The 15,557-nt window shown below is 40.9% G+C and overlaps 2 protein-coding genes across 3 annotated transcripts in view; one reads left to right on the top strand and one right to left on the bottom strand.

Moving 5' to 3' along the window:
• LOC135702533 (uncharacterized) overlaps window positions 1-15,557 on the top strand; it is a 92,684-nt gene that overhangs the window by 34,601 nt on the left and 42,526 nt on the right. The gene's annotated exons all lie outside the window — the stretch shown is intronic.
• The window catches only part of sinu (sinuous), a 63,861-nt gene continuing 60,145 nt past the window's right edge, over window positions 11,842-15,557 (bottom strand). For both annotated transcript variants that reach the window (XM_065223614.1, XM_065223615.1), the window contains exons 3-4: window positions 13,090-13,217; window positions 11,842-13,022 (exon numbers count right to left, since the gene is read on the bottom strand). In XM_065223614.1, the coding sequence (XP_065079686.1) occupies window positions 12,756-13,022; window positions 13,090-13,217 (395 nt within the window). In that variant the 3' untranslated portion in view covers window positions 11,842-12,755. The remainder of the gene's footprint in view (window positions 13,023-13,089; window positions 13,218-15,557) is intronic.

Below are 15,557 nucleotides of genomic sequence, written 5' to 3'. Positions count from 1 at the left end.
CACCCGTACCGGTTCCCGCTTCGTTGTTGGAGGAGATCTGAATGCTCGTCATGAGGCATGGCGGAACTACCAGCAGAACCAGAACGGTCGTCTGCTGTTCGACCATTCGCAGCATGGGCTGTACTCCGTTTGGTTCTCGGACGAGCCAACATTCATCTCACCGGCAGGCAACCCATCGACGCTAGACCTGTTTCTTTCAAATACCGGCTTGTCCAAGCCGGTAGCCTTAAACGAACTCAGCTCCGACCATCAACCAGTGGTGGCTGAACTGGGATACAACGTAGCTGCTGCTCCAAGCCTGCGCAAGGACTACCATCGCGTAAACTGGGCCCAGTTTGGACGCGTGGTAGACAGGCACATCATCGACAACCCGCCGCTTGACTCCGTGGAGGACATCGACCGAGCGTTGGAAGTACTCCACCAAGCCATAACCGTGGCTGACGAGGCGTGCGTCCGACGAGTTCCTGTGAGGGGTAAGTTTATTGCTATTGATTCCCACACCCAACTCTTAATTCGCCTGAGAAATGTTCGTAGACGCCAGTTTCAGAGGACTGGAGATCTAGCGAGGAAACGTGAAATGGCCAATCTGAACAAGGAGATTGCTTCCAGAATGGTCTCACTCCGGAACGAAAGTTTCGGGCGGCTTGTCCAGAATCTGGACGACCGCTCCAGACCATTCTGGAAAGTTGCCAAGGTCTTAAAGACGCACCCTAAACCCATTCCGCCACTAAAAGATGAAAATGATGACGATCGGCTCATAATCACCCCTCAGGAGAAAGCAAATGCGATTGGTGAGCATATTGCCAAATCGCACTTGCTTGGCTCCAACATCCAAAGTCCGCTCGAAGTTCAGGTTGAGCAATGCGTACTCAACCTTGATTCCTCCCCTTGTGCCATCCCTCCGGAGGATAGAATCACAGTGGAACAGATTTGCTCAGCGCTGAAATGCACCAAAAACATGAAGGCCCCCGGGTTTGACGGAATATTCAACCTAGTGTTGAAAAATCTCAGCATGAAGGTTCACTCTCTGCTGGCTGCTGTCTTCAACAGATGCTTGGAACTGCACTACTTTCCAAGTATCTGGAAGACAGCGAAAATCATACCTATCCGCAAACCCGGGAAGGACCCAACGCTAGCTTCAAGCTACAGACCAATCAACCTCCTTTCAGCGCTGAGCAAATTGTTCGAGAAACTCATTCTCAATTGTTTGCTCAAGTTTGTCGAGGAAAATAACATTCTCCTTCCGGAACAGTTTGGGTTCAGAAAGGGGCACTCCACCAATCACCAGCTAGTGCGGGTGATGAATAACATCCGAAGTAACAAAGCTGTATCCAAGTCCACAGCCATGGCATTGTTAGACGTTAAGAAAGCGTTTGATAATGTCTGGCACAATGGGCTTGTATACAAGCTTTGTAACTTCAACTTTCCATTACATCTGGTTAAAATCACCCGTAGCTACCTCCAGCAAAGGTCGTTTAAGGTATCGTTGAATGGTTGTCTTTCCGACACGTTTTCCATCCCAGCAGGAGTCCCGCAAGGCAGTCTGCTGGGACCCTTGCTTTACAGCATTTACACTTCCGACATTCCTCCCCTTGGAGACGGTTGCGTGTTTTTCCTGTTCGCAGATGATACCGCAATAGCCGTCAAAGGAAGGATGCCTCGCGAAATAACGAACAAACTTCAACGATGCCTTAACGCCTTTGCTGATTATGCCACCACGTGGAAAATCAAAATCAATGCTTCCAAAACACAAACAATCATGTTCCTCCATCGGCAATCACCCAAACTAAAACCGGCTCCCTCTTGTACTGTAATCATGGATGGCACAAGGGTTGAGTGGTCCGCCGAAGTAACCTATCTCGGGATGTTGTTTGACGAAAAGCTCCTATTCCGCTCGCATGTGGAGAAAACCGTAGTCAAGTGTTCCGCCTTGGTTAGGAGTCTGTATCCGCTGATTTGCCGCAGATCCCGCCTCTCAAGGGTGAACAAACTGGCCGTCTACAAACAAATCGTAGCACCTGCGATCCTCTACGCAGCTCCGGTGTGGGAATCATGTGCACAAACTCACAGGAACAAAATTCAGGTCGCTCAGAATAGAGTGCTGAGGATGGTTCTTGATCGTCCTTTCGACACTAGAATAACAAATTTACATGAAGAGGCAGGCATTGCCAAAATAGATTCCAAAATTAACGAAATTAAGACTAAATTTACACAAAAATGTAATTTATCAGAACATGCTTTGATAAGCAATTTGTATATAGTAGGTTAGGTGTATATAGTAGTTGTAGGTTAGTTGTAGTTGTAAATAGTAGTTATAAGTAGTCTCCTTTTTCCAATTCAAATCAAACCAATCCCACCAAGGTGGTCATACTTTAAAATAGGCCTGATAGGACTAGGAACTGTAAATAATAATTAAAATCTCAAATGTACCAAAGTTGAAAAGACGAATCTGTGTCACTTAACAAATTCATACATGTAAACCACACAATCACAAGAAATAAAGATCATTTAAATGGCAAAAAAATGCCTCAGCTCATTGCCACTTCGGACGGCTCCTGCAGCAATCATGACCAAGTCAGCGGCTAAAGTTGGATCACGGGGTGTCCACCACAATGAGGAATGACACTTGGAAAATTATGCATGTTAAACTCCCTCCCTACCAACAACTTCTCCACCCCTAACAACAACCCGAAAAATACACGATCACTTGTTCCGGGAAATAAATTTTAAGCAAAACCACAATTATTAGTAAAACAAAAGTTTTTCCGTTAATTTCTTCCCGCACCAAAACTTTAAAATTTAAGAAAAAAATTACTTGAAAGGCATATTCGATGATTTATGTTGGTAAATTACACACAGCTGACTGTAAAACATATCTGGTACTTCTATATATGCAATTAGATTAACATCCAAAGTCCATCCTTTTTTACATATTCTGCACAAAAGATACGTTCTGCCCCGCCCCATACATAATAATAAGTTTAATAGTCAAAAATGCATGCCAAACATCAATTTTGCGTGGTTCTACGTCATACTGCGGTCGTGTCTAGGACACAACCCTTTAATTTTTTTTACTAATGGTTAGTTCACGAAACTCTCAATATTTCTAATGGTTTTTTTTCCAACCAATGAACTTCTAAATTGTCAAATTCTCGAGATAATTAAAATTTAGCCATTTCAAACCAAATGAGACATCCGTGCATTTTGAAAAAGAATAGAATGACGGTGAGCGTTCATAAGGGTGTAGAGTAATTCGGGGCAAAAGTACGCACGGGGCAAAAGTACGCATAGGACTTTTTGAAATGTTCGAACATGAAAATCTGACACATCATTCGACCAGCTGATCACAGGTGTAAATATAAGTGATTTGAACGTAGTGGAGTGAAATTATGAGGTAATTTGTGTTTTGTGCAGTTTTGATCTAATTTTCAACATTTTGGAGATTAGGTTTTGAACATTTAAAGTTTAGAAAAAAATGGGTATAAAAATGCTAAAAATATCTTTACTCTATGATTGTTTGACTGGTGCAGTCATTCCGTTCAAACAGTTTCATAAGTTTTGTAATAAATCGAATCATTGATAAAACTGCATGTGGGGCAAAACTACGCACAGGATGTCGCATTGAAATGGTTATGTTTTCGTACAGGAACTACAAGCGCAAAACCAGTCGGCAGAAATGCACGTGGTCGAATTTCAAAGATTATTTTACCCGTTTTGCATGGAACCTTAATATTAACTTACTAAAAAAGTTAAGTGCGTACTTTTGCCCCGCATTACTCTAAATGCAACTATCAATTATCTTCTGTTTCGTTTAGCTGTAGCAATTTAAAGGGCAAACAGATGAAGAGAATCGAAAATTCCAATTAAGCCCTTGTGAACGCTCACTGTCGAAATGTTTCACCTAACATCGATGTTAAAACTGTGATTTCTATCGAATTTGACTTATTTCAATGTACTCATGCTATAAGATTTCACAAATACACACTAAAAAAAATGGTGATGTGAATTCACGGTTGAAAAAGCTCCTCCCGTTTGTTACATTTTATCACGTTTTCTTAAACAAGATGCGTGATGTAATTTATGGATGCTCGGACGGATGGCATGGATTTGCTCTACTGGGTTCTTCTGGAAGTTTCTCCGATTTTCCGATTTTAATTTTTACAATTTCCCTCGGAAGATTCATCGAAGACCACATATCAATAAGGCTAGCAACACTTCCTTTCTGTCTCATATGACCACAATGGGACAGACACAACCCGAGCAAAGTCGGTTAACAAAATGAAATTTTGCAATTCAACATGAAAACTCATTTTGCTTTCAATTGTCGCGACATAAGTCTGATAGCATATTGTTCTTTTATTATACAGCAAAGATTTTTTTTTAAATGAAAACAAATTAACGTGACGTTCTGCTGTTAACGTCTTGTTGAAAATTTAATTTAAGTTCATCTGTCAATTATTGCTAATCTTTAACACATTTTAGGTCATTCGTGACTTGTCCGGGGAAAGTTTTGAACTCAAGTCTTTTAGTGTTAGAAGCATGGATGCTAACGATTCATGTCATGCCCGTATTCGGTTAAATATTATGAATGTAAAATCAGTAATCTAATTGATTTCATTGAATGCAGGATTAGTTTTCCGTTTGATTCCACAGTATAAAATGTTGCTCTGTTTTTTGCTGTGTTAACTGTTAAGTCAACCAAAATGAGATGAACTGAAGAATTCAAAATAACTTACACCTTAACAGCAAATTTTAATTTCAATTTGACCACCAGCTTTGCTCGGGAATGGCGTCATTTGCCGCTCAAGGGTAATGATCCGATCGAATTTTATAGCAAAGATTCAAACCCTAGTAGAAAGGTTTGTGTATTTGATAATGTGTCTATGCATTGCTTCGACTTTCCCTCGAACGCAGCAATACTGTATCAGTTTTCATTAAAGCGGTATTACTTAAGGGTCCTGTGCACCACCAGCGGTGCAAAGGGCCAACGTGAAAGACTTCCATCCTGGGCGGCTGTTCGCTTTTGCCTTGACCTGGGCCCAGGTCAGATTCCTAACAACCTGCTTAATTTCCTTATTGATGCTCCGCCGCCATGAGCCCCTGGGTCTGCCTCTACTGCGATGTCCTGCCGGATTTCAATCCAGCGCTTGCTTGCAGATTTCGTTTCCGCCCCGTCGAAGTGTGTGGCCGACCCACCTCCACTTTCGCTCTCGAATTTCTGTTGCTATTGGCTTCTGATGACATCGACGATGGAGCTCGGCATTCGAGATCCAGTTGTGAGGCCACCAGACATGAATTATATACCACAGGCATTGGTTGATGAAGACCTGCAGCTCTTGAGTGCTCTCCGCTGATACACACCACCTCTCGCTGGCGTATAACAACACAGATTTCACGTTCGAGTTGAAAATTCGGATTTTGATGCGTTGACTTATCTGGTTGGATCTCCATACGTTTCGTAAACTCGCAAAGGCAGCCCTAGCCTTCTTGATTCGTGCACCTATGTCGCTCTTGGTACCGCCGTCCGACGCTATTTGACTGCCAAGATATTGGAAACTTTCGACCTTCTCCACTGCTTGCCCCGCTACCGTAAAGTTGGAAGGGTTGCCCGTGTTGATATACAACGATTTGGTCTTGTTGAAGTTGATGGTGAGACCCGCCGCAGAAGAGCGCCATTGTGCTAGTAGAACAACATCATCAGCCAAATCGAAGTCGTTGAGATGCTCCATGGTGATAGGTTGCCAAAGCAGCCCACGGTTCGGTACACGGTCAATTGCACCTACCATGATCTCGTCGTTTACGATGAGAAACAGTAGCGGTGATAGTATACATCCTTGTCTCACACCAACGACTACCCGGATAGGGTCGGACAAGGCTCCGTTATGCAGAACTCTGCACGTGAAAGCCTCATACTGCGCTTCGATGAGGTTGACGATTTTATCCGGGACTCCCTTGCGTCTCAAGGCGCCCCACAGATTCTCGTGATTGAGACGGTCGAAAGCTTTTTCGTAGTCAATGAATACCTAATAAAGGGACTCTTGGAATACATTGACCTGCTCCAGGATGATGCAGAGCGTGACAATATGGCCCACACAAGATCTTCCGGCACGGAATCCTGCCTGCTGCCGTCGGAGAGTCGCGTCGATCTTCTCCTGTATCCGATTCAGGATAACTTTGCACAGAACTTTGAGAAAAATACACAGTAACATGATGCAGTGATCGGGCTTCGGAATTGACGCGAGTGATGCGCCGCACCCTAGGCGGATCATGCCGAGATGTTGATGGCTGGTTGGCCGTCGAAACTTGAAGAAGTTGTTCGAAGTGCTCAAACCAGCGTTTTAGCTGGTCAGTGGGGTCGGTAAGCAATTGTCTAGTCGTGTCCTTCACTGGCATCCTCGGGTTCATCCTTGCTCCACTCAGGCGTCGTGGGATATCGTAGAGGAGACGTATATCAGCGTTGCCAGACATACCGATTTATCGGTATTTATACCGATTTTCAAACTTGATACCGATGTACAGATAAGGTTTCTCAAAATACCGATTTTTGAGTTACAATACCGATTTATACCGGTTTAGTGGTTAACATCCATACCTCTCACGCCAAAGTCACGAGTTCAAATCTCACCCCGGACAAGTCACGAATGACCCAAGAGTGTCCATAATAATAATAATAATATTAATAATACAAAATGATTACTGCTTGCCCGCACTGAATTGTCAGAGGAAACTATTGTGAGAGACTTTTATCTTTTAATTACAGTTTTTGAGCCTGCACTAAAAAAATCATGTTCAAAAATGTCTTATGCTTGATACTCTTTCGACTAATGTTTCCATTTCCTCGCCGTTTCTGGTTACCAAGGAGTCGAGAAACAGCTAATGGCTCCATCCAAGTAATTTCTGGAAATCGGGAAATACTTTTATTCAGTGGAAAAATAGGTCCATAAAAACGTTAATTTTTGAACTTCCTGAAATTTCTTTAATCTTCCCTTTGAAGTTTCTACCAACTTTCCCTAGGCATTTCCGTCCACCTTACCCTGTAAATTATATTCCGATTCCTTCCGGAAAGCTATTTAGACTTCCCTTGGAAGCTTCTTCTGGCTTCGCTCGACAGGTTATTCCGTCTCCTCCCGTCAGTTTTTTCAACTTCTACGATTGCGGTTCCATTAGTTTCAGGAAAACTTCAGGAACTTTTCAGAAGTTCTGAAACTTCAGAATAGTTCGGACTTTTGGGTAGGTTCAGATAAATTAAAGACAGTTTCATCAACTTCTGTTCAAATCCGAGAACCCGGGAATCTCAGCAAAGCCCAGAGAACTACAATGAACTTAAGGGAATTGAAATATTTTGGAAACCTCACAAGCCCAAAGAACTTAAAGGAAATTTAATGGTTTTCAGGATAGTTCCATTTGTATCAGGAGAATTGAGATAACCTTAGGGAAGCATCTGAACCTTTAAATAAGTTCCGAAAACTTCAGTTAATATCCAAGAGGTTCATGCAAATTTTGATAACGTAAGGAAAGTTACATGAACATTAGAAAATTGTGAGAGCATTTTAAGGGAAGTTCTGTGTTTTTATCGGCAGTTTCGAGAACTTTAAAAAAATATCGGAAAGTTCTGATGTTCATCAATTTAAAAAAAAAAGATCCAGGGACTTTTAAATAAAATAAGAGATTTGCCAGTATTTCCATAATAATCAAGGAAGTTAAAAGTACTTCAAGGATGATCAGAGAACTTAAAAATAGTCCTATTAACTTGAGGGGAATTGTAAGAACTTTCAAGGAGTTCCGAAGAATTTTGAGATATTCCAAAGTGCAATTCAGGAATGTTCCGAAAACTCCAGAAATATTGTGAAATTTTCAGGGATGTTTTATGAATATCAGGAAAGTTGCTGGATCAATAGAGAATATTGTGCTAACATCCCCCAGAAATCTATTTCTTTCAGATATTTTCCCATTCTTTTCTAAGTAGTCGACTGTTCCGTAAGTCCTCTGGTGTTAGGAAGATTCTCCCAGTGTCTCCTAGAAGTTTCTTCCGTCTTCTCCAAGAAGTTCAATTAAAGTTCTACCGGATGTATCTATTGAGTTCTCCCAGAAGTTTCTTTCGTCTTCCTCTGGAAGTTTCTCCATAAGTCACTCTCCGTAGGTTTTTTTTCCGACTTATTGGAAGGTTTTTCCGAGCTTCTCCTAACTTCCCCTGGAAATGGCTCCTCCGTGATTGGCTTCCGAGTTCCAAACTTTTCTGGCTTATGGATTTTTTCCGAAAGTTTCTAAAAAATATTGCCAGAAGTTTCTCAATATTTGTCTTGGAAGATCCCCATTGGATGTTTTTTATACATTTTTTAGAACTTCCTTCAAACTTCCTCCACTAAATCTTCTTTATTCTTCCTCTGGAAGTTTTGTTGGTACCATAAAGAGACTAATTCAAATATTTCCCAGAAGTTTCTTCCGACTTACATAGAAAGTACATCTTTCGATTTAAGTAAAAATAAATAATTAAATAGTGAATACCGATAAATACCGATTTTTTAATCATTTGATACCGATAATCATGAAAACAATCTGGCAACACTGGTGCATATTGCCAGTGTTTGCGGCTTTCTCCCCTTCGTCGGCCAGGGAGTTCACCCACGCTCGCTTGTCCCGTCTGCAAGAGCGCTTGACTTCCTTCTCTAGAGCCGAGTACCGTTGACGGCTCCTCTGGTTCTCGCCCGCTCTATCGCGGCTTTTGCTTCTCTACGCTCCTCAATCTTCCGCCAGGTTTCATCTGTGATCCACTCTTTCCTCTGGGTGCGCAGCTCACCCATTAAAGCGGTATTGCGTCAACATATTCCTACTCATTCCTTTCTTGATCAGCATTCGGACGTGGCCTGCGCTGGTATTGCCTAGTTTTATATCATCAGTAAATATACATTGAGGATGATTTCTAGTCCCAAGCAACGTCTATTGGGTCTCTGTGTAATTACATCTGACCTGGCAATAAAGAAGTGGCATCCACGGGCGGTCAATCATGCTCATGATATTAAGAAAAACGATTACAATACAAATATTCTACAAACAAAACCACTATTCAAACTGAATACAAAATCATTTTCAATAACCATTTACAATCAAGTATGGCTTGGATCTACTTTTTGGGCCTACTAAGCACAACCTGCCCTTTGCCTCTATTTTTCGAGTGAAGTTTTTTTTCACAAAATGGAATGCAGATGACTTCTAAATTGTGTTACCCTTCCATACATACCCTAAGGTTTGCTAAAGAGAAACAAATTGTTGAGATATTGTTAAAAATCTAACACTGCTTCTTGACCCCAAACTCGGCATACGGGTTATAAATTAGGGCTAATGCCGTTTCATTCAAACGCCATTGAATTCACTTCGGCCTACCGGATGAAGATAAAAATTGATTCGGTCAGAGCGCTTCTTTTGTTTTTTAGAAAATTGATGTAAACATTCATATCACACGTTCTCATTGACTTAGTTTGGTAGCTTTTGAACTAAAGTATTGTACCAAACGCATAATTGCTCGATAGGCCCAAAATGGGCAACTAGGCCGAAGTAGTGCTCTACCATATGTAGGGTAACTGATGATGGTTGGACCTATCCAAAAACTGATGATGGTTGGACCTATTTTTTCAATCGCTAGTTTAGTCAATCTTCGCAAATTTTTTTTTTTTCAAAGATCACTTTACTTAATAAAAAAAACTTCTTTTCTTCAATTTGCATGGGTGTTTTAAGGAAAAAACTTCAAAACAATTGAGTTTCAATGTGTTTTCAAAACAGTTCACTTTCCACGCATTAGCTCGTCATCATGCCTTACTTTCAAACATACAAAAAAGTAATATTTTTTACATTTATTTTTATTTTAATGCAGTAAAATACTGCTTTAAGGTGTAAACAACACGTTAGTACGTCATTTATCCATTGGTTTCACTAAAATGTTTGAATAATTGATGAAATTCGAATAGATAAATATGATCATGGTTGGACCTACGCATGATGATGGTTGGACCTATGTGTTTCCTAAGACGGCCGCTCGGTTTGTGTACATCCTTCATGCGCAGCTGATTTGAAATTCGATTTCGTTTTGGCCGAGTGATCAGTTTCTTCGATTGAAAAAAATGGCTAAAGAAAAGAGTTATACGGTCGAAAATCTTCAAGAGACTGTTTTTTTAGTAAGAAATAAATCACTTACCGCGTATTAGGCACAAAAAAGGTACAATATTTCGAAAACGACACTTCACGCAAAAATTAAGGGAAGCCACGGCAAGAAATATGGAAGGGAAATAGTGTTGAGTGTTGATTTGGAGAACCATCTAGGGGATTGGGTTTGTATGCGCGCTGCTTCTGGCAGTCCCAAGATGACCAAAAAGATCTTGGAAGCTGCTAAAGACCTTGAGTCACTAGTTGGGCGTAAATTTAAAGGAGGAATTCCATCGTCAGGTTGGCTGAAAGGGTAACCACCGATTTCCGAACTACCACGAAAGCGCCGAAAGAATCTGTTAATATGAATTTACATTAAGCACTTCTCATACAACTTCTGTGTGTGAATTAACTTGAAATAAAATGTTAACAAACTAAAAATTGCTAACTGAAACTTATTTCCGAAAAAAAAAACTCCTAAGAGAAAAAAAAACTATAAAAGCGGAATTGAGTTCTGATATTCTGTCATTTTAAGCCACTAAATTCCCCGGGAGCACCCAGAACATGCCCGGAAGTGGCCAATGTGGTCCAAGGCACTCAGTTTTGTTATTGATCTTGTTATCGAATTTCCATGTCAAAATTAGGTCCATGTTCCATATACCCTGGAACTTGTTCCGGCCATATCTCCGGAACCAGTAGACCGCGTCCAAAAATATTCGATAGCTTTCAATGGGACCACAACGTATAGACGTTTAAAAATTCCCAAATAGGGTCAATGATTTCCGAGAAAATGAGCCATGATGAATAGCTAATGCGTGGAAAGTGAACTTTTTTAAAAACGAAGTCAAACTCAAATTTCTTGATTTTTTTAAATAGCAAATTCATAAAAACTGTATAGAAAGGGTTTTTTCATGATACCAATAGGCTCTAAACAAAGTTTTTGAACAAATATGGGCTAAACTAGCATTTGCAAAAATAGGTCCAACCATCATCATTTTTTAGGTCCAACCAAGATCAGTATAGGTCCAACCAGCATCATAATTCTTTGCTGAATAAAAACGTTTTATAAAATCATTTGTTCATAATATTTAACTTTTTATGTTAGAAAAAAAGAAAGGTAGATCTTTCCCCTAATCACGCATTTTTCATAATTATATGTTGAATTCATAAAAAAAATACGATATGAATGTTGACGTCGTGCGCAACCGGCCTAAATAGGTCCAACCATCATCAGTTACCCTACATACAAACAATAAACAAACATTCACACTGTGGATGGAAAAGGCCTTTTGTTTTTTTTTCTTTTAGCCTACCAGCAAGATGGTATTCGCCGACAGTACTAATTACAACACAGCTTCCCCCGGATGTTTCTTCCTACTTTTGCTGGATGCTTTTCCTGTAAAGTATCTGGAAGATTTCACCAAAAAGTTTCCATCTGCATCCACTTGAAATTTATATTTTGCATGCCTAAGATTGCAAGTCGTGATTTTTGGTCAAATTCCCGGAAATAAAATCCTGGATGTCACCGGTAGGAAACACTTAACACTGTTGTTCTGCCCATAAAAGCATAACAGTCACATCTTTGCTTGCTTTCCTATTCAAATGGAACAGTTACGACCTAGCAAATCAGAAAAATATGACCAACCATTACGTTTTAGTTTGAAGACTTTCTCTTATCAGAAATACACACAAAAAATAATACTAAAAAATATTTATTGATTCGAATGTTTATTCTACAATAGAAAATCTATCTCTTAGTAATCTAACTTACATCTAAAACGTTTCCATCCTGCCAGAGCAGACACATACGTTCGTAAAATGGAGACAACATGAGCCAATTGCATTTTCGTTTCGACGAGTCATCCAATCGTCACCGTGACAGTTTTGCTTAGAATCGAACGCATAAAACGTCATTTCGTTTCAGCTTACATCTTTACCATTTATTATCTTATTCAAGGCAGCAATTGCCGATGTCGTGGGACATCTAAACAACAAAAGGACAGGAAAATTATAAAGTTTTAAGAAACGAAAAACTTAAAAATTCGCGCGCTTTTAAGTAAACCCAAACACCTGCGATCGTCAGTTGAGATGGCGGGAAATGATAGGGTGAGGGTAAATCGATTGTTGCCGATTGTTCTTCGTCACTGTGTCGACACATTAATTTGGCATTCTATATTTCGATAAATCTACTAGGTTGCTTTGAATGAACGACGATTTATGATTGCAGCTTGTGTGTTGGTGGAATGTTTTCTATTTTTTTTATTAAAGTTATCTACATTCAAAGGTAAAATAACGCGCAACATGTAAAAATTGACGCAACATAGATTGTAAACATAGAGATTCTTCTTACGGACGGATTCGTGTTTCGAACAAGTACGATCAAAATTACTTTAAAAATAGCTGATTCTGATGTGCAGACACTACAGCTCAATTGTAAAAGTAAATTTACGATTCGTATTTACAGATTATTCAGTTAAAAGACTTTTCAAACGTCGTAAAAAAAGGCATATTCTCGAGATTGTACTGTTTGATTTTTGCTTCCTTCCAACAACTGATGTGCGTTTCGATTTCGTTGGTTTTTTTTTCTTTCCTTCGAATGAGCACACTTTAGTCTACGTCTAAGCCTTGGATTCGCTGTCGATCTGGAATCGGGTTTGCGATTCCTTCAGCTGTCGTCGCCTTCGAGTTTGCACGTGGGCTTCGGTGAGGAACAGCGACGACGCCACTCCGCAAGCGATGGCTCCGATGCAGGCCAGGATGAACGACCAACCGAACCAATTGTTGGCGTGCTCCGGCATCCATTTGTCCTTGTTGCCGAAGATGGCAAACACGATAACGCCGATTCCGCCAAAAATCCCCGACGCAAGCGTGAGGAAACCCATGGTCTGAAAAAAAGGATTCGTCAGATTAGTTAACCGATCATTGTTTCAACGAAGCAGATCTTCGACTTACCCGAATTAACTTGAGGAAGAATTTCTGATCCGGCCCGGCGCAGAGGAAGAAGAACAGAACCATTATCATGGACAGTATGACCCCGATCGTACAGAGCGTGAAGAAGAATTGGGTAGCAATCATGAACGCTGCAAATAGAGGGAAAAACATCTAGCGTGAGAAACAGAAACAGTGTCGAAGGCGTTGGATCATAAAATTGGTCACATGAAAGACCGTGGAACCGTTGGAGGCGCGGAAACAATTGTCATCGTTGTGTGGAATTATTTTGTCAAAAACAGAAATTACCGTTCGGATGTTGTTCACTTGAATGCATGTCAGTCAGTTTTCAGTTGTGGGTGAAGCCCGTTAGCCCTTCCGACTGCTGGGACACCTATCTAGCTTCGCTTTTATGTGACGTGACACGTAAGGTTGCACTCGTACCTCGCGTTCACGACCAAAAGATTAGCTAAACATATTTCGACACGCAATGCAATAACGAAAATGAAATGTACATCTAGCCACAAGTTAGCATATGGGAAATAGCTAGTCAGCGAGTGCAGCAGCACAACGACAGAAGTGTAAACATTCATTACGGTACAGAGCAACTTGTCGCGATATGTACATATGCCTTTGTGCTTCTGCTTGAATGACTTTCATTCATAAAAAAAGAGAACTTGGAACAATTTGGAATACACATCAATGCGATGGAGGTTGTTTGTTGAAGCTTGAGTGCTTCATGCCATACTATGGCTTGGCACTTAATTAAGACGTTACTCAACAGGTGATTAGATTATTAGGTTGACAAATAAAATGTGCAGTTCGTGACACAATGAAATTATCTGCTTAATTTTAGATCCACTCACTGAAAGCCTCCGGTCACCAGATGGGGTTGGATCCATGAGTCTGAGTAACTCATCTTCACCTCGAAGGATTAAATTTTTCAATCTCACTTCCTCCAATGTAGTGGCTTTTTACTCAAAACTGTGAAAACGTAGGTTACTCGTAGACTGAATAAAAAATCCTGGGTTTTGCTCAAAAATCTACAAGAATATGCGGCAAATATTCGAAAATTTTACTCAGCGCAGGAGGCCAATAGACTGAGTGAAACCTCTCTTCATTTATTCATTTAAGTTTTTTTTTTTTCAATGTTTGTGCGTATTTTTTCTGAAAAGGCAATTCTGTTTCGTACAACTTTGTCTCAGACCTCATTTCGCTTAGATGCCGTTTTTGAGCTATGATTTATTGAAAAATATCGAATAGGCCATTTTGAAAAACTATACAAGAATCAAAATGTCCGAATTTCTGCACAACATTGGTTCATTGCCGCTAGCGAACAATTATGCGAAGCAGTGTTGGCAAAATCATCAATCAAATGATATTTTTCCACTCTCATACGCTCTTAAAGGGTGATACGGTCAAAATTTGGTCAATATCAACTTGACGTATTTCTTTCAATTTTGCATTTAAAAAACCTGAACACCCCTCATTTTGAAGGTGTGTGTGTGTGTAGAATGTTGCTCCTATTTTGATTTTGGAATTCACTCTTCAGTTGTCAAAATGCCGTCCAAGCAAGAAGAGCAGCGTATCAAAATTTTGCTCGAGCATCGCGAAAATCCGAGCTACTCGCACGCAAAGTTGGCAAAATCGCTAAAAGTTGCCAAATCAACCGTTACAAATGTAATTAAAGTGTTTGGGGAACGTTTGTCGACAGCCAGGAAGTCTGGATCGGGGGGAAATCGAAAACCGGAAGCCGCTGAGACGACAAAGAGAGTTGCCGGTAGTTTCAAGCGAAACCCTAACCTCTCTCTCCGAGATGCCGCAAATAAGCTGGGTGTATCGTCTACAACCGTGCATCGAGCCAAAAAACGAGCCGGACTATCGACTTACAAGAAGGTAGTGACTCCAAATCGCGATGATAAACAAAATACGACGGCCAAAGCGCGATCCCGGAGGCTGTACACGACGATGCTGACGAAGTTTGACTGCGTGGTAATGGACGACGAAACCTACGTCAAAGCCGACTACAAGCAGCTTCCGGGACAGGAGTTTTATACGGCAAAAGGAAGGGGAAAGGTAGCAGATGTTTTCAAGCACATGAAACTGTCAAAGTTCGCAAAGAAATATCTGGTTTGGCAAGCCATCTGTACCTGTGGCTTGAAAAGCAGCATTTTCATAGCTTCCGGGACTGTCAACCAAGAAATTTACGTGAAAGAGTGTTTGAATAAACGTCTGCTGCCTTTCCTGAAGAAACACGGTTGTTCCGTACGTGGTACGCCGCCAACAACGTGCAGGTGGTTCCCAAGGACAAGAACCCTCCCAACACGCCAGAGCTCCGCCCAATTGAGAAATACTGGGCTATTGTCAAGCGGAACCTAAAGAAGACCAAAAAAACTTCTAAGGGCGATCAGCAGTTCAAGGCAAACTGGCTTTCTGCGGCGAAGAAGGTGGACAAGGTGGCTGTACAAAATCTGATGGCAGGGGTCAAGCGT

Source organism: Ochlerotatus camptorhynchus, unplaced genomic scaffold (assembly GCF_037179485.1).
Source record: "Ochlerotatus camptorhynchus isolate MF236.1 unplaced genomic scaffold, CSIRO-AGI_Acam_v1.1 ptg000193l, whole genome shotgun sequence".
Classification (NCBI taxonomy): domain Eukaryota; kingdom Metazoa; phylum Arthropoda; class Insecta; order Diptera; family Culicidae; genus Ochlerotatus; species Ochlerotatus camptorhynchus.
This window is presented reverse-complemented; position numbering and strand designations above follow the sequence as displayed.